Here is a 20,583-nt window from a genome sequence, read left to right as displayed (position 1 = left end):
TTTCAATGGTGATAAATTATTTATATTAATTCATCTATTAAGGTAAAGAAAAAAAATTGAATCTATTTTTTAACAAATATTTCAGGTTTTATTCTTTCTTCTTTCTATACAAATATTTATTTTAAATACAATTGCTTAGCAGTTTGATTCATTATCATGAATCATTGATGATTTTAAATTGTCTTTAAGATATTAATATATATTTGTAAGAGATTCGATTTGAGAAAACCAATACAGAAATATCGATTATTAATTTAAGTTATAAGCATTTGTATTAGATGTAGAATGAAATTTTTTTGTCTTATTGCATTCTATTTTCATCTTACTTTACCTATTTAATTTAAATTGTTTAGAGCTTTAGAGTAAATAAGTTTTAAACATCAATATTTTTATATACCAATTTTTAATTTTTTCAATATCTCATGTTTATATTTTCTCTATTGATCTTATTCCCGTTTCTTTTTTTTTAATTTTAATTCCCTCTATTTTTCATCCAATGTAATCGTGCAAAATAGCAACGAAACATTAGAAATTGCATGGCTGAGAAATACATGTTACCGGTTCAGATAAAATAACCTCAATTCTACTCGGTGCATGGCAATGTCACGTGACGTGAGATCGTATACCGATGCTAAAGGTGATGTGAAACTCGAGATGGTGATGAGGAAGAGGGTCTGCTGTACGTTAGAGTAAGAAAGGACGAGAGTTTGAGCGAACGTACAAGGGGGAGAAGGAGGAAGGAATAAATGGCGAATCACAAAATAGAGGGGACAGGAAATGTAACGCGCGCGGGATTCATGGAAAGGAAGAGAGAGATGGAGCAAAATGGAAAAAAGCGAAAGAAGAAAGTGACATGTGTTTGTCGTTCAGTCACCCAGCTATCGCGTCGTCGTGTCTTTTCCGTAATCTTTTTTTTTTTTTTTTTTTTTTTNTTTTTTCTTTTTAATCCGTTACTCGTGGAGAATCTTATTTATTTTAGTGTGCGAAAACGCGTGACACTGATACTGCAGAATCTACCTAGAGGACGATGCTACATAGAAACAGACATGATGATTGAAATATAACCATGATTTATATAAATGTGTTAAACACACATATATATGCATTTATGAATAATTTTGCAATTAATGGATAAAAACAATCGAAGTGAATGGCATGAATTATGAATTTAGATATTCAACATAATATGTATGTCGTTGCAAAATTTTCTATAACTTTCTTAATTCTAATTCTAACCTTAATTCTAACCTTAATTCTAATTTGTATTATTTTTCATTTTATTTAATAACAGTGGGAATAAAGAATTATTCTTTAAAATAAACGTTCTCGTAGAGAATTTAAAACAGCCTTTTCACAATGTGTTTAAGATAGTTATCAGTCGGACGTTTTAACGTTTTGCGTGTAGAAACAGTTTATGGGATCAAAAGCAAGATGAGTTAACGTGTCCGATTCTCTGACATCCGGACTGACTAGTCAACGCCGACGGCTTGGATATTTTAGGATTAACAGTGGTCTATTCTGTCGTACTTTTCCTAAACGAACCCTGGTGAGGATTCATCGCGGTTCATCGAACTCATCCCGGCTTAGAAGCGCCACGTATTCAGCGTTATCCTAGACCGACCTACGTTGCTTAGAATAGTGGCTGAAACCGTGTTCCTAGAATTCTCGATGAGATTCGCGGAAAGTTAAACGTAGAAGGAATGAATCGTCCATGTGAGTGATGCTCGTGAGCTTTAAATTTTAATTTTTCTCCGACGCGTTCGTGTTTATAATATATAAGATTACTGTAAATATTAATAATTTAATTTAATCGTATATAATTTTTCTTATAAAAGATTTATTTATCTATTGAACTCTAAAGAGAAAAACTCAAAAGTATATCAAAATTTGAAGATCGCATCGAGAGTTAATCGAAAATTTTAACTCGCTGCGATAATAATATAACAAATGTTTTCTGTGTATCCTCGCCTTATCCCTAAGTCAATATTTATATTAAAGAACGATAGCAACCGTTTGTGCCCCCTTCATTGAAGTGGAAGTGAATTTACACGAGCTTCATATCTTAAACACGACATCGGTTAGAGGTGTCGCCAGCGATCGTCTTCTCTTGTTTTTGCGATGCTTGAAACGGCTGACACTCGTTTGAGGACGCCTGTCGTCGTTACGTGTCTTGCCCAAACGCTGTATTACGTCGTCGCTTTCAGGATTGGCCCTGGTTGTCGTCGTAACAGTATGTACACTGTTCGAGTGCCTTCTCGTTTTTTTTTTTTTTTTNTTTTTTTTTTTTTTTTTTTTTTAACTTGTTGTCAACTTTCGTCGTGTTTCGTATGATCTTTCTGCGAACCGATGAAGGAAAGAACGCATTACGCGAGATGCCTTCTCTCCGTTTATGCAAATTGCGACCAATTTACGGACGCAGCCTCGACGCTTTTCCATTCGGCTTAATTTATGCTAATCCATTTATGCAAATGCCCGAGTAATTCGCATGAACGCTCTCTCAGTTCTCCGCTAGCATTCTTAATTTTGTTACGTGTCAAGCACGAATAGAGATAATAGCACAAAAGCTCTACTTACAAGGAAAAAGCTGGAAACGCCATCATGAATCGGGTTATTGAATTTCTGGTTCAACGCGTTTGGCATTTCCGAAATATTGGCTGTTGATCTAACATTGAGATAAAATGTACAAGATTTCATAAGATAGGTTAGCAGAGTTAACGGTGTATGAAACGTTGGTATATGGACCAAATTAGCACCGATGTTCTATGCACTGTGTCGTCCACTCTGCCATACAGTGTCCTATTCTCATCCTTATAATAATAGATTAAACGTTTAGCAAGATTCGACGCCTATGACTCTCGCCCTAACGTCATCACATTACGTGAATTTGAAATTAAATGGTAAATTTGTAAGTTCAGCCAAATTAATGTATCTATGCATCTCCATTAAATCTTATTTTTATCGGGATTGGAAACAAACGAGATAGTTTCGGATTTCTGTAAAAATAATTATTATAACAATAATAAAGATTATTGAGCTTTCTATTGATATTATTTCGTGCAATATATTTTATGGATTTCGAGAAAACAAGCCAGAGTCGAAAAAGAAAAGAAATCTATTAGGAGAATGTGAGATTGGTATAAGCGCATGCGCAATATTTCAATAGTTTTACCTTGAAGCTTCTTTCCAATTTTCACGTCCTCCTCGATGTGTGTCTATTTCTATAAATTACAATGTGATACTACGATAAAAATTAAAAAGACGACTTTAACCTTGGCCTTAACATTTGATATCTTCTCTTCTAACGTTTAATATATTCAAAGGTGAGTGAATTGATGAAAGAATAGCGATAAGATCCGAAGCTAACCTAACCTAACAAAACCACTTGTGTATATATATATATATATATATATATAAACATTACTATAATAATTTTCAATTCGAACTCGACGGAGACTTGTTGAGATGTAAATTGATCTTTAACATCAATTTTATATTCATTCAAATTCAAAACATTATGGAAATGATTCGGACAAATATTATATATTATCAAATATGAATGTCTATACACAGCATTACGATTGATTCAAACGTTACGTTTCGGACACGTGACAACTGACATTCTCGTAGACTTTTACGATACGTGACTGAAGTTGTCTGAATGTGGTCGAGCAGAAACTTTCGTATTATGTATATTTAATTCAGGGAAAATTTTACTAAGCGAGAGACGTGTGATCACTATACGGAAGAAATATTATTCTTACAATGTCTGTCACCTGTCGTTGCCAAACGTGAACTGATGGTATAAATATTAAATTGCTTTCGTTTGTATGAACACATATGAATAAAGGGCGCGAGACGATGCGACAACGTAGCATTCGACTCGCATATTTGCGATGCGGTGGCGTATCGAGGCTCTTCTCTCGAGCTCGCCTGGTTGCTTAGGACCGACTCTGCGCTTAGAACGACTTAGTACACACAGTGCAACGACCTCGCGCAACGAGTCTTACTGTGTATCTTCCTTCCTCTCTTTCTCTTTCAAACGCGTGCACATCTGAAGCAAAGGGAATGACTGGGCAAGCCTAAAGAGATATCGGTCTCTCTCGTTCTCTCATTTATTCTTACAACATGAAGCGTCGCGACGCTTTTCTCATCGTATTGGTGTGTTCTGAATAGGTTCAAATGTGATTTACATCGGGACTCGGCTAATAGCTTCGTTGATAATGTTTAGAAATTCTTAACCGTTGATCAGCGTATGATCTGTTATATTTTACTCTTGGTGCATTCTTGTATATCAATTGAAATCATTATTCTCGTTTTTTTATTATAATTTCAAAAATAAATTTTTGAATTTTCATATAATTTTGCTTTTTTATATTTATCATATATCAATATGTGAAGAAATGTTTTTTTTTTTTTCAATTGAAAGGAATAGAGAATCTGAATTTAATAAACCCAGATCTGAACAAGGTTTCCTTTGTGCAAGAAATAAAGATAGAAAGTCGCAAGATTTGCTCATAATATGTATAATCAATATATATATATATATACCAATTTTAAATCAACTATAAATTTAAGTTGTAATATGATGTAATTTATTTATTCTTTTATTTAATGTACTTATATTTATATTTAGAAAGAATTTATAATAAAAATACTGAAGTACAGTTGTACGCCATTCGATATTTAATGCCAGATTATAATCCAAGCATATAATTTAGCAATTTATATATGTTTTTTTTTAAAAAAGATCATTACTAACTTCCATAGCAGCAGAATTATTAATTTTATTGCTAATATTATTGACAACTATTTTATTCTTAAAATCATTCCTCGAGAAATTTCTATATGTCAATGTACGAATATATGAATCCTCTGTTACCGGGCACTTAATACATACTGGTGGAGGGGGTGAAAGTAGTTTCTTAGAAAAGATAATAAGTCACGTAATCCGACAGAAAGAGTTCACGCTATTTTCGGTATGAATATTTATTTTTACGTTGTAAAAAAAAAAAAAAAAGAAAGAAAGGATGTTTCATCGTAACGGTTAGCAGTCATACACCGGCATTAGCCAGCCGGTTTTTTTCTCTTCTTTATTTCTATTTTCTTTTTTTTTTTTTTTNTTTTTTTTTTTTTTTTATTTCGGTGGAAGAAGGTGAATCGCCATCACTGTTAAACGAGGCAACGGCCTTGCAAGAATGATGCACACTCTTTTTTCCTTCTTCCAAATCGCTTTCTGCCACTTTCTCTTCCCTCTTTCTCTCTGACGTTGTCGCTTTCTTCTTTTATACACTGTCTCATCGTCGTCTCGGTGTTTTTTAAGCGGCGACCAGAGACGTTTTACTCTTCGGGCATGTTGATGATTCAGAGGTTGTCGATTAGCGTGTCCCAGCCGGAAAGAATCCTCCATTCATCCCACGATTTCACTTTTATTCCATTCTAGAAATGATTATGTATATTATGTAGTTATATTACATATAGATCCAACGAAACATGATTATTTCTACAAAAACTTAAATCTGGAATTTAACGCTCCCTTTTTTTTTTTATCATCTTTTAGTTAATATATTTCTAAATAATTAAAAAAAAAAAACCGAACAAAATAAATAACAATAACCTCTTCGAATTGAACTTGAACAATTAATTTTACCAAATTAATCGAAAAAAGAAGTCTACGTTTGCTTCTAAATCTTCTTTCATTTAAACTATTTCTCTATTCCCTTCTAATTTTCATTTTCCATTCTCTTTTAAATATTTCAGTTTAAAGAATTTTTGCTCGGTTATATACATATACNTGTAAAAATAATGCAAAAAAAAAAAAAAAAAAAAGAAAGAAAAGAGTCACAAATTCACCAAGTCAATTCAAATCCCTCTTTGTTGCAGAATGTACGTTCGGCAAGCAGATACGGGAACTGGGCTCCACCTGGTTCGCGGATTTGGGCCCGCCCTTTGGAGTCATGTACTGCATCAAATGCGAATGCATTCCGGTACGTATTAAAGTGGGTGTGCCCTCATGCACATTCGTGCCTGTCTGTGTGCGCGGATTTCCCCCCCTTCTCTCTCTCTCTCTCTCTCTCTCTCTCTCTCTCTCTCTCTCTCTCTCTTCGTTTCAGCTCGACCTTTAACCCTCTCGCCGCATGTACCTATACAACATTACATTTCTTGTGTAACCAACCGATCTGACGCGACTTTTACAGAATTCACGCCGATTATTCGTTGTACGTACAACGAGCGCCGGAACACCCTCGTTCTCGGCCACTAGAGTTCGTTTCAAAATTCAGTTGTGTATATATATATATATATATATATATATATTTCTTATTAGAAATTTATTACTATTATTTCGCAATAATGATCATTAATCATATCATTGAATAAATGAAGTCGTAAAGTGAGTCGGTTTTTACGCTTTGACGTTTTTATCGATCGCAATAATAATTTGCAATGCATAACCACCACAGTTTTTTTTTTTTTTTTTTAGGTCGTTTGAATTATTATCACGCCTATTATGTAAATAATAATTAACCAGATAAATTTAAAATTATTGTAATTTAAAAGTGGAACATATTCGCGTATTCACGTTTTCTTCTTTGAATATAAAATATGTTAAATGTTTGAGACTTTGCTTTGAAAAGATCGTAGAGCCGTGTAGAATCTGTGTACGAGTTTTTTCGAATATAGAATTATCTTGAGATGATCAATTTTTCCGAGAAGGAAAAATCGTCGTGGAATCACCCTTTGGAGAGTGCTGTATATCGACACAATACGCGAGGCACGAACTAAATCTCGATCTGGGTGACGTGACCCACGGAGACTTGACGTGCTTTCTAATCCCATTCCTGTCCGAGACAGACTGGCGTCCGCTTCTTAGCTCGTCTACTAAGTACGTGAGCGAGACGCATGTATCGCTCATAAGTATCATTTCACGAATATATTCTGACACATCTTTCGAACGCTGTATAAGGAATTTTTGACATTGTTCCCGTATAGATCATAACATTAAATTAAATTCAATTTAGCATGATTACTTTAAATTATTAAATAATTCGGTACATGAAAAATTCAGATTATTCTACTAATTTTCTATTTTTTGAAATTAGAAAAATTTAAATTAAGCTTCCTTGTCGATTTTAATGATCTTGAAATATGTTGTGAAGAGTATGAATTTTCAGCTTTTTCATTTACACGTAAGCGGTGATAATTTTCATATTATTCGCAGAAAATTTTTCATATTATTACATCGTGTGCATTCATTGCAATTTCTCGATTATTTATTTGTTATGTGTAAATAAAATATAACTCGTGAATTAATATCATGCATAGTATTTTTTCATATACGTGGAATGCGAAAAAAGAAACAAATATAAAATAGATGATCAAAATTACAATAAATGAACTTACAATTGGAGATATCAGTTTTTCATTGTAAATATTCTGCAGATATAATTAATATCCTTATATTTATAAAATATAATCGAACGAAGATTGATGATTCGAGTGTCATTGAATATTTTTTTTTCGAAACTTGTTTCCGTTCGATCAAATGATGAATTCTTTTGTATTTCCGACGTAATCGTTGACGAACCACACCTATGATCGATTATACATTTTGTCATCCGTACGTGTCCGCCATTTTTAATGAAACTGCATTCGCATGACGCGACAATTTAGCACCATTGCAAACAGTTTGGAACTTTCGTAATTTCGTAGTGAGATCATATAATCTTGTGTGCTTTGCGTCATAGAAATAAATTGATCACGTTCACCAGTATTATGTAAACTATCACATTTTTTTACAATTTAATTTTTTTTAATCTCTTGAAATAGAATTTTAATTTTCAATATATTTTCTCTCGTACGTCAATATTGATTGAATTTTTATTATTTCTTATTACTGTCGCTGTTTCTATTCATAACAAATATTCGTCATTGATTTTGATATTATTATATTATTATAACAGTCAGGTTTTCATTTGAAATCAACAAGCCTCGTTTGTGAAGTTAAATCTATTCGATAGAAGAAGAAAAAAATATTAAATCAAATTCTTGGAATTTCCTTTCATGATTATAATTTTAAAAAGTATGATACAATTATATGTACATAGTGAGTAATGAAACTAGTTAAAATGTGATGCAATAACTACACGTAAGATTGCAAATTTTTTATTTTTATTTTTTTTTTTTTTCATTCAAAGTAATCTTTAAAGAATTCAACGTAATATTTATATTCTTTAAAAAAATTAATATTCAATAAATTGCTTTTATTCAAATATACAAACTCAGACTCAGAGAATCATTTATCTTCCAACTTTAATTTTAATTATTAAAAAAATATTTACCGATGTTACATCTTATATATAAGTATATTGTAAATTTATATTTTTATCAATTTCATTATTTTGTTATCGCATTGTTTATGTTAATAAAAAGATGACAAATAAAATGTCACGTTAAAATTAATAGATTATTAGAAAAATTTTCAAATTTACCGCTCAATTTTAAGCTTATTAGAAAGATAATCATTTTATTATTTATAAAATCATAAAATTATATGAAGCAATAACGTCATGTATACCAGATTTTAAATTAATTCTGGATGTCGTTCGAGAAACAGGTTTTTTCGTCTCGGTTATTGCTCTATTATCTATGTGCTTTGCTGCAAAATATAAAATAGATATTCGATCAAGTATAATATTACGCATAACATAAATTTGCACGAGATACATTATCTTTTATAGGTTATTATGAGAGTAGAATAAAAAAAAAAAGTAATAGCAAAGAGAATAATGTACAAAAAATGTTAATATAACAAACTTTAACAATCACTTATATTGGAATAATTAATTTGTTTTAATTTATTTTTTCTCATAGAATCATCGAATTCTTATGTGATCGCGCAATAATAATTATTTGCATAGTATACACAAGGGAAACTTTGTTTTTTGCGCTTGATCTGTCGGTAACATTACCGACACGTCTCTTATTGCACGATTGTCATCGATATTCTTACCCTTTCGCGCCTTCTTTGACCAATAATATTGATTCAATATTCAATAATGCGATCGATAACAGTTTGACTAACAGTTTGACTCACTACTTGTATTTACATGAAAAAATGCGCAATTTTTATCGATCTTGTCTCTTTTCATTTTGTTTCACGACGTGTTTTTATAGAGCTATAAAAAAAAAAAAAAAAAAACGATATGTACGTATATATATATATAGAATATTTCTGACAAGATGACGTGGATAAAACGCGTTTTTTTACGACCTAATTGGATGAAAATCATAAAACATTGTTCACGTGTTCATTTTATTGGCTCGTTACACGTTTTAACGATGCAGCGTACGTGTCTGTATTCGTTGGACACCCTATATACATATACCGTTGATCGTTACGATCAAACGGACGTAAACGTGACGCCAGATTGCTAAATCCGGTGTTTTTCTTATCGAGATTTCTTACAGACTTCTAATAATAGGCCTGCCACTAATGAAGGTGATTTTAAACAGATAAAAGTTCAACTACGGTCGATTAGCTCCATTTAGTGGTTCCCTTCCGGACTTTCTCGATGAAAGGCGGAGGTCTTATGTTTTCTGCCTCGTTTAACCCGCGCAACGTACAATTATCTTTCTTTAAAATTACTTTTAATCATAATGTAATCTTTATTCTTGCAAATTTTTATTTTTTTTTAAAGTGAATAAAAAATTTTCTGCTTTTTAAAATTAATCATTAAATTAGATTATCATTGAAAAATTAATATAAATTTTTCTCGCGAAGAGTTGAAGTATGACTACGATTGAAAAATAATAATTTTTAATCATTTTGAAAATTGTTTTAAAATTACGTACGATTTGTATTGATCGAATAAAAAACGATAAAGATAGAGTTTTATCAAGCGAAACAATTTTTATTCGAAACAAAAACACCGTTAAACGATGATTCAGTCCGAGATTTCGGTTCACACCCACTTGTATTCAATTCATTGAAGATAGAAAAGAGATAACGAAGTATATGTAAAGTGGGTTTGAGAAAGGCTTTGATGTCTATTATTTGCCGCCTTGTATCGATTATATTTTTAAAGATACTCGTCTTATTATACCAGGATTCACCGATACCACCTACGTAATATTTGCGTTCATTCTTTCTTGCGCTATTCACTTTTTCTCTTTCTCTATCCTCCTTTATTTGCATAATTTTAATCGCAAAACGAGCATGAAAACATTTGTTATCTTCGACAATATAGATATTGTGAAATTTATTTAGAATATCATTAGTAAAAAAGAAAGAGAGAAAAGAAAAGAAAAAAAAACGTTAAAAATTAATCTTTATAAAATATATTTTTAAATAAAAGAATAATAATAAATAAAAACAAAATAAAATAATTAATAATCAATTGATACACAAATATATCTATTTATATTTCTATCTATTTCGTTAATTAAAATGAATAATTAAATTATATCGATAACTCGACTGTCTTTATAAAATAGATCATTAATATCTATTTTAATTAATATCTATTAATGGAAAATGATTAATATTTCTTTGCAGTTGATTATCAGACGTTTAGTTTAATTATTGCGTTGTGATTGCGCATATATCTCGAAATTGATTTTCTAATTGCGACTAAAAGAAAATGATAAAATATATTGTTATGCCATTTTATATATACATCTTTCATTGTCGCTTTAAATCGTGTTTACAGCACGTGTTGACAAAGTATGTAAACAAGTGTTACCATTTTTACGAAAATAAAGATTCAATTTTTTTCTAAATATTCAAAATTATTTACATTGCACAAATCAAAACACAAAGTTCACATCTTGATTCTATCGATTTAGATTAATCTGTTTGTGGTTCACATTATGCCCGACACTTTAAGTAAGACAAAGCATTGTGCAGCGTGTTTTTTTTAAATGAGAATAATGAAATACTTCATAAGAGATTAGTATTTAAATCAAAGAAATATTTTAACAAAACATGTTTTTAACAAAAAAAATGGATACATCATAAAGTGTAAATTTTTTAAAGTCAAGCCATCATTCTTTAAATTAACTTTGAATGCATTAATCGATTTATATCGAAAAATTATTGATTTAAGAAACATTTTCACTTAAATATTGCAACCCCTTATTGTTAAAATTCAGAAGCTGAAGAAAAAAAATAATTTACACCAATGATATCTAACTTCGAACCAAACAATTTTAAAATATTTTTTTGATAATTTTAATCCCTTGGATATAGAGATATTCCACTGTTCTCGATTAAAGAAAACACTGTGTATGTAGATGGCGTGTACAAATCTGACTTGAAGCGCGACATCTGTCGAAACACGTGGCCAATTAACGGATATAAAAAGAAATAAATTAACAGTACGTTATAGAGAGGTGTGTATGCGAAAAAAATATATTTATTTCATTTATATTTATCAAACGAACGGTCACATTTAATCACAAATGATTAATCATCTTCACAAATTTAGGATCGAATTATTATTATTTTTAAATATAGCAGATATGTTTACGTGATTCATCGAAAGGATGTTAACAATTAGGGCAATGCATGTATAGTTTCCATGATGGATCCAAAGTTAGTCTGACGAAGTCGTAACGAGGTTAATAACATTGGTTTAATAACTTGACTGGCGCACAGTTGATTGTGAGTTAAGAATGTAAAAGTAAATTTGGGGTCAATTATAAAACGATTCGAAGTCCTCACTCCTTCGATTAATATTCTCTATCATAGTAACGAGTTCTGTCGCGAATATATATCAAACAGAACGGTCTCGACTGGACTGGTCCCAATGGACTTTAATTTAGCCAATCTTCATAAACTCTGTCCTTGACTGGCAACATATTTGCCTATTACACCATGTCAGACGTTATATTTTACGTTCTTTTTTGTTAATTTAATAATTTACCTTAAAACAATTCAAATGTCAAATGTTTAAAAAAATAATTTTTTTTTTGGAATAAATTTATTTCATACATATATAAATATATTATATATATATTATATTATATTCATGTGTAACAAAAATGAAGTTTTACAATATGACAAAAAACGATTATTTCAATATCTCTTAATTTTTTTATAATTATGTTGAATATTTTTCTATAAAATAATTTTGTATCATTAATATGAATTCATTTATGCAATTTTAATTGGAAAAATTTGTTATTGGAAAGTTATTAAATTATTAAATCATTATGTACAAATTCAATTACAAATTTAATTACAAATTTAAATCTGAAAATAATTTTCTCGTATTTTGTATTGTATTATAATTGTATTAATTGTCATTCGATTGAGCGTCAAAAGTAAATATAAATACATTCAAAACTTAAATTTTTTTAAAAATATTTATGGAATGAATTATATTCATATTATTCCATGTATATGGAATTTTTTGGATGTAAAAATATCAAAATATTTCTATATTTTTTATTATTAATTTTGACATTTTGGTAGAACTTGACGAGTACATTTCAAAAATCATAATTTTAATCTTTAAAAATAAGCATAAAATCGAAAATCATGCATGTTTAAATACATATTAATGACGTTCAATATGTATATTAAGATGAGTCGATGATTATACAAATGAGCTATAGTAATGCAAATTTTTAATTTTTCGTGTGCATTCTAAATACGATATCAATTGCTAATTAAATATTTATTTATTGAAATTAAACTTGGTTTAATTTACAATGCCTGAGAATTATTTTCGTTTTATTAATCCTTTTCTTTATGTGCTTTGTAACAAAACCAATATTGATTTTATTTAAACATGATTTTCAACCATGAATTTTTAAAATTGTGGAATTTATTCGTCAAATAAAAAAATTAAATATTTTCAACAAAAAGATTTGTATCCGGAAAAATAAAATTTTATTTTTAAATTATATGTTAGAACGAATGATACGTATCAACAATTTGAAATATAAGCTAATTTTACCCCTCAGATAATGATTAGAAAAAAAAAAAGAAGGAATCGAAATAAGTTGAAAAGAGAGAAGGTGAAGAGAGAAAGTACGATCTAAAGAAAGAGAGAAAACTGATATAGAATTGCTTTTGGTCCCAATGGCTTGTGGACGAACGCGTGAACTCTATTTTTAGTCTTCAGTGAAATGACAGTCTCTCTTCAGTGTATATGAGAAGCTATTGATAGGTCGCGGGCTTCGTTGTGAGAGCAGTCAGGCAGACACATCGCGTGAATCACACGAGACGTTGTCGTTTCTTTACCTGAAGTCATATATTGCGCTAGTATGTCTACCATTACTCGTTCGTTCTCTAACCAACCAATCAGACGTACGTAGATGGCAGCACGTTAAAAGATCTCATAATAATTCTAGATTTAATTAACGCATTAAAAAACAATCAGAAAAGATTGATTCAAAGTTTCTCACGAAGCGGTATACGGAGTTGAAAAAGTGTTTGTTTTTAAAGTGGAAATGTTTGAAAGGCAGCCCACACGAAGGAATCCCACGCATGAATCAACATTGATTTCCTACTCGATCGTTAGAGAACGTTCATCTTGCTTCTATTATTATTATTTCTAGAATAGCGTCGAAATAATGAATGGCTACTACGATCAGAGAAAATCGTGGGTGGCTGAAACCATACCAGCCACAGTTTATGAATAGCGGGACGCTTTTTAATTCGAGGCTCAAGACGATCGTTCGAGCGATCTCTCTCTGTGCCTCGCGAAAACGTTCTCATCACATCGTACGTGGACATTTACATACATACATACATACATATATACATACATACGTACATACACATTCATCGCCGTTTGGTTGCGATATTAACACAGTCGTGTGATATTTTTGGCCATAGCGTCACACAGTTATATTTATACGGTATTTGCAACTTCGAAGGATATTCAAAACTTCCTTAAAGAGAAGAAAAAAAACAAAAGCGTTTTTTTATCAGTATCATTATTATTACGTTCATTTGTGCTTAATTAAGAATAGATTCTATGAAATAATATACCTTTACTTTATCAATGCAGTTAGTTGTACGTATATTTAATGATGTCCAAGATGTTTAATGATGTTCAATATTAAATTTATAATCGATCTTATATACATTTTTCGAATGCCTAAATCAATAAAATAGTTTCTGGTACTTTGTAATATTCGCAATGTCGTGGATTTTATCTGAGGCATGCGTCGGCTGGTACTTAAATGTATCTCTGAAAGATAAAAAATACACTCGGTCGCGGAATCCAGTTAACGGTCTCGTGTTCTCACGTGGTCCTCTCAAATTCGGAATTTACTCGTGGCGCCTCGGTTCCCTTGTAATACGAAGTTGAACGTCTGTGTTCGGTCTTTGGCGGTCTTTCTTTCTTTTCTTTTCTTTTCTTTTTTTTTTTTTTTTTTTCATCACTTTATCACTCGAATCAACATCGAACGTGTATCGTTTCGCGTTTCAGGAATGTTATGCAGCATTATAAAACCCCAAATTTAATTTCTTCCCTTGATCCCGGCTGTAACTGGAACCTTTTTCGATTTGTGATCTCTTATCCTTTGCTTCGGTCGGCATGCCATTGGAAAAAAATCTCTCGAGATTGGCTTTTCACACTCGCAGATAACTAGGTGCCAGGAATTTGCTCTAAAGTTGGATATTTATCGACTGGCCAACTCGTATTCGTTGAATAACAGAAAAGTTATACGGTGGTTTCAGGATCAAGTATATCAAACGATCCTTCTTCTTGTTCTATTTATTACTTTGGATAAAGTTCCCGATGAAACTTAGAGAGATAAAGAGAAATTTACATCTAAAATTTTAGCTTGGAATATTTATTAATTTCTAAAATATTAATAAGAAATTAGTATTGTATATTGAATGTTGCATATACAAATGATACTAATACATTGAATGTTATTTATCCAGATATTAATACAAGAATCTTCATTAGTAAAAGTTGTCTAATGATATTTACATTAGCCTTAATATCTATACGATATTCTCCCTGCAATTCATCAATAATTCATTTCATTTTATCCATTCATTACAGCTATTTCGTAAATCCTTCAATTAGCTCTTTCTTCTTCGATTTTAATGGAGAATATATTGTAAAGGATAACTTTTTCTTTTATATAATAAAAAGTTTATACAAATGGTATTATACTGATATAGATGCACAAAAGTATATACTTTTTTTTTTTATAAATAACTCGAAAACTAATCATCGTTAATGTTTCTTTTTTTTTTTTTTTTTAAGTTTTTGTTACTAAGATAAGATTTTAATCGAAAGAATTTGAAGAAAGTTCTTCCTATTTTTTATTAATTTTTAAAAAAATTAATATAAAATAAAGTATGGAATATAAATTCAAAATCAAAATATTTGTAATCAGTAAGAATAATCATTTTTTCGTTTATTTTCTTTTTTCAGCTTCATAAATGCGTCAACAGATTGATTATAATAATATGAAATCATGCAAAGATTAAATATACAATATTTTTTCGATCTTATTAATTTATCATTCATTTTTATTGTTTTATTTTTATTTAATTCATGATATTATTCTTTAAATTTATTCAAACCTCTTTTACTTAATATTCATTTATTTCTACCATCGTTAAAAAATTTCGATACTAATTACCTTTGTAAAAAAAAAAAAAAATTGAAATACCTTTCCTAGATGTATGTCCATGGTTCTTGAATTGAATCGTTTATATACCATTGAGCATGAATGCATCGTAAAGATCAATATAATCGAGCAAAAACATCTGAAAAAAGAAATACCTTAGGGAAAAACAGCAGATCTATGGTAGAAAGTGGCATGGACAATGGTACGAAATATGGATTTATAAAGCGTGTATATAGTATAATATATTGCAAGAACGGTGTCACTGACATGGTTTAGAATAATCACGAGGATAGGTGGACGGATACTTTTTCGCGGAAATGTTTAGAAAGTGGTGACCGAGACAGAGACGTTAAATGATAATTTATATTACCGGAGGAATATTGTAAATCGTGTCGCGAATAATGGTACCATTGACCGTGATAAACGAGTCCTTTGTGATCAATAACACCTACCAATTACTTGTCGATAGATTTATGCACGCGATGCATGTAAACGTTTCAACTGTCGTCAGCGATGCGTAAAGGAGTAATAAACATGTAAGCACGTTTACAGGCTTGAAAACATTACAATCACACTTTCAAACGTCACCGTGAACGTGTCCAGTAGTGTGAACAAGCTAATGGAGAAACTCACAAGAATTTGCATAATTTGGAAAAGGAAAATAACGTATTAGCATTCGTTAGTATTTGAATAATAATTAACTTCAATGATTATTTCCTGGATATATTAAATTTTGTCTTTACGGCGGATAAATATTTATATTTTTTTTTTTTTTTTTGCGCATCTTGGCATAAAAATTATTATAGTGTCTCATATATATATATATTTTGTTAAGCATCTGTAAATACATCTTGCTTTCAGATACAAAAGAAACGACGAATCGTAGCGAGAGTCCATTGTCGTAACATCAAGAACGAATGCCCAGAACTCACGTGCAAAGATCCAATTCTTCTTCCAGATCGATGCTGTAAATCTTGTCCGGGAAATTCCAGTAAGTAATATTGTGATTTTTCTTTGTAGACACTTAATTCTTTATATAACAATGTTTTCTTCCAAATATTTCTAAAATTAAAATTGAGGGAAAATTACATATAGGATAAAATTTTTTAAAATATTAATATACGATATTAATTATATTAATATTAAAATATAATATTAATATATTTAATTTACGATATATTAAAAAATCATAGAAATCGAAAGTGATATTTGATATTTCTAAATAATTATCAAATTTTTTGTTTTGATACATACAAATCATTATGTTTTACTATTTGCATTTATGCAAGTTATTACATAATACATAAATGTTATGTATAATAATGTTATAAAACATAATGTTATTATAATACATAAATGTTATAAAAAAAAAAAATATTACCGTAATGTAAAAAAAGTTTTATAATATCGATCATTGTTTCAAAGAAATATCCTGTCAGCGTGTATAGGTTATGTTCATGTTTTGCTTAGTATTATTGGATTGGACGTAAACAGCAATATTCTATTTTCGAACCAGTATAGATCCAGTATTATATCTTAAAATGAAAAAATATGTTATAATAAATTAGTTCAATTTGTCGGAATGGATATGTACCTTAAAATAAAGTAAAATATATATCGTTGACATTTCTTCGCATTAGCATCTAACCATAAATATTTCAAAGAGAAAAAACGAAGAAAAAAAGGTTAATTATCAATAGTGAAATTGAAATAATCATAGGTCGTAAATATCAACGAAAGAATATATATATATATTGAGAGACTGGAGGCATTAATGAGAATTAAGTGATTTATATAAATCATTTATCAATGATCACCGCCTCTCTTATCTATATCGTTGTTTTTATCGACTACCAGAGGGCTCCCTCGTTCTTTCTTCACGCATCCTTCGAACGTTTCTCTATCGATCCTATCGATTTGATAATCGTATTTGCAATGCTATGTAATCATGATCGACCATTCTCACCTTATATCTTTACTTGTATTATCGCTATAATTGTCAAGTGTTCCTATTAGCAAAGATTAATATCTTTTTTTTAATGCTGTAAAATAGCAAAAGAATTTTACTTGTTACTTTTTGTCATTATATGAAGCTTTCTTTTTTTCAACGATTTTTTCGAAGTTTTTATCTTTTTCGTTTTTTTTTTTATTATTATAATATTATTTTTAATTTCTTAAAGTAATTGTTCTTGAAAACAATTTTTGCTATTCATAGTTTCAATTTCCGCAATGATGTAAAATGTATCAAAGTTCGCAACATTTGTTTAAAATATTTACTAATCTTTTTTAACGATTTTTAATTTTTAGCATAGTAGCGTAAAGTTTTGGAAAAAAATAATAAAAAAATTATTTATCCATTTATCTATTCTCATTCTATCTCAGATCTTTATATTATATAGTTACGCTAGAATTCGTTTTCTTGTTCTTCAAAATGTCTCGCAAATAACAACTTTCACTTCAATGGCATGTGCCAAATTCTTCTAACATTTATTTGGCTCTGTTTCTTTTTTGAATGGAATTCCATATATCATCATTAATTATCATAGAATGTGGATAGAATAAATGAAATGGTCGAAATACTTGCGCCCATTCCTGTCGCTTTTATATGGAAATATGGTCACCAATGAGACCTAGAATTTAGTATTCTCTTAAATAAAAGAATTTCTCTGAAACAGAATTCTAATCAAGTTGAATCAATCAATCAATCTAATTGCAAATTTAATAGTTTATAAATGTTTCCACGTCAATTGCTAATTCATTTTTGATTATCAATCAACTTGATAATTAACAATGATTTTAATTTAAGATAAGAAAAATTAAATAAAATATAAATGATTATATTGATTACATTTGACCCATTGTATTTGTGTTCATATTCCAAGAATTGAAATTATAATTTTGAATCACTAATCATGACTTACATATACTTTAAAATTAAAATTGTAATTTTTCATCAAGTTGGTGAAAGCGTAGGCTTTTTGATGAACAAACATCGAATGAAAAGATAGTCACTCGATCAAACGCATATATTCATCACTTTTACAATGAGCAGCGCAATTTATTGGTTACTTAGAATCAATTAGCTAGCTAGTCATTTATTAACCATGGATAAATCCATAGTCTTTGTTCGTGCGTTTCTTATTTCTATTCTGGACAATGGAAAGATTTTTTTTTTTACAATCATAAGAATATACTTTCTTTGTCATCCTGTATTTTTTTCTTTTTTTTTTTTGTTTTTTATATATATTCTTGTCTACTCGTAACCCATTGAATAGGAATGCCAATCAGACGCGATGTTAAGCATGTCTAATGATGTTGTAACATTATTTTTGTGTAATTGGCTACAAGAAAAGTAGGATTTCTTGCATAGAACTTACAATTAGGTGGAATTAACAGTTTATCACTATTGGTATTATCATATATAGTAAGATTAGTATGCGTGCCCTACTCCTCATTGATTGAAAACACTGTTTTAGCAATTCAAAAAACGTATTACTACGTGACAGACACTTCCACGTATTTGCAATTGTAATATTTTAATTATTTCTTTTTATTGATATCACGTTCCATTATAAATTTTCTTCTTTTTTTTAAATTCCAGTTTTTATTTACATAACATTAATAGATAGTTATATAATAAACAAAATAACATTTTGCTAGTTAAGCAATAAGTCAATCAAATCATGCCTGTCAATATTTCTAATGTGTTTATATGATTTATGTGATAGGGTTTAAATTATTTTATCTAAAGGATATTTGCATTTCAATTTTTTACATAGATAATGCTAACAAGCAATGTAGCAATTCGCATTAAGGGATTTGTATGAAATACCAAGTTAATATGTGGATACTTTAAATAATTTTCATTTGATATGTGATAAGTAGATTCAATAATTGGTATTTGCAAAAGGATTATTATCTACTCTGTCGTTCTGCTTCTATGTTGTAAATAGACTTCATTGGAATAATGCATTTTAATTTGTTTTTCATATTTCTATTCTTAGTTATTTCTATTTGTTCTTTTATTTGTTAGATTACGTTGATTAGTAAATAACGTGACTTTCGAGTTGATTGTAAATAAAATTGACATATTGATCTGAACTAAATTCAATGATCTGAAAGCTATTGCTTTTGACGTTGATGATAGCAAAGTTCAGTAAGTCAAGTATTAGGATTTGTTGGTCACAATACATGGATCTATAATTATTAGTCGAAAGGACTAATAATTAACTGTCATTGGTTTCTTAGTATAGTTTTAGCTTTTGTTGTTTGTTGATCTTGAATTCCAGAAATTGTGTTTAGCATTGAAATCTATTATTAAAAAGTTATTAGATAACTAAAAAAAACTTTGAATTCAATTGCAATTATTAAATGTCTGACAAGGCATATTATTGTCTAGTTATTCTAAATTTATTTTAATTACAATAGTCTGTATCTTTGAAATAATGGAAACTTAATATTTTTTATTCCAATTCTGCTATGGTCTTTAATACCTACCAATATCTCATTGCAATTTCACTTGATGTATGTTATATTTTGTGTAGTTTGTAAAGTGACTTTTCTTTTAATTATTTTTGTAAAAAAATAATTATGCAATAGAAAAAATTTTTATTAAGATAATAGATAATTGTCGTTTGAGACAATTTTATATTATTTTATTGATTTAATTTATATAAATATAAAATATATTGCTTGTATCGTTTTTATTATAATTTCATTCGCCTAAGGATTATTTTCGCATTTTGTGGATTCAAAGATCAAATTGTAAAGATTAAAATATTTTAAATTTGTCAAAATCCATAAAAAAAGAGTTTTTTGAAAATAGTTCTAAATAATTCATTATATATTTTATTTTTCCAAACTTCCCCAATTAATTTTTTATTTGAAAATTGAAAAAAATTTACTCAAATGAGCATTACTAGACAATTATACTTATTTTATCACTTCAGCTTCTATTTGTTAATAATTAATTAATAATTT

The 20,583-nt window shown here is 29.3% G+C and overlaps 1 protein-coding gene across 3 annotated transcripts in view; it reads left to right on the top strand.

The window, feature by feature from the left end:
* The window catches only part of LOC122716869 (dorsal-ventral patterning protein Sog), a 69,931-nt gene that overhangs the window by 32,959 nt on the left and 16,389 nt on the right, over positions 1–20,583 (top strand). For 2 of the 3 annotated variants that reach the window (XM_043940331.1, XM_043940333.1), the window contains exons 2-3: positions 5,881–5,984; positions 16,465–16,594. In XM_043940331.1, coding sequence (XP_043796266.1) covers positions 5,881–5,984; positions 16,465–16,594 — 234 coding nt within the window. Of the gene's footprint in view, positions 1–3,182; positions 3,321–5,880; positions 5,985–16,464; positions 16,595–20,583 lie in introns of those variants that run through there. The other variant, XM_043940332.1, reaches the window with a different exon arrangement.

Source organism: Apis laboriosa, unplaced genomic scaffold, assembly GCF_014066325.1.
Source record: "Apis laboriosa isolate Shangri-la unplaced genomic scaffold, ASM1406632v1 scaffold49_cov149, whole genome shotgun sequence".
Classification (NCBI taxonomy): domain Eukaryota; kingdom Metazoa; phylum Arthropoda; class Insecta; order Hymenoptera; family Apidae; genus Apis; species Apis laboriosa.
The sequence above is the reverse complement of the archived record's forward strand: the minus strand, read 5'-3'. Positions and strand labels throughout refer to the sequence as shown.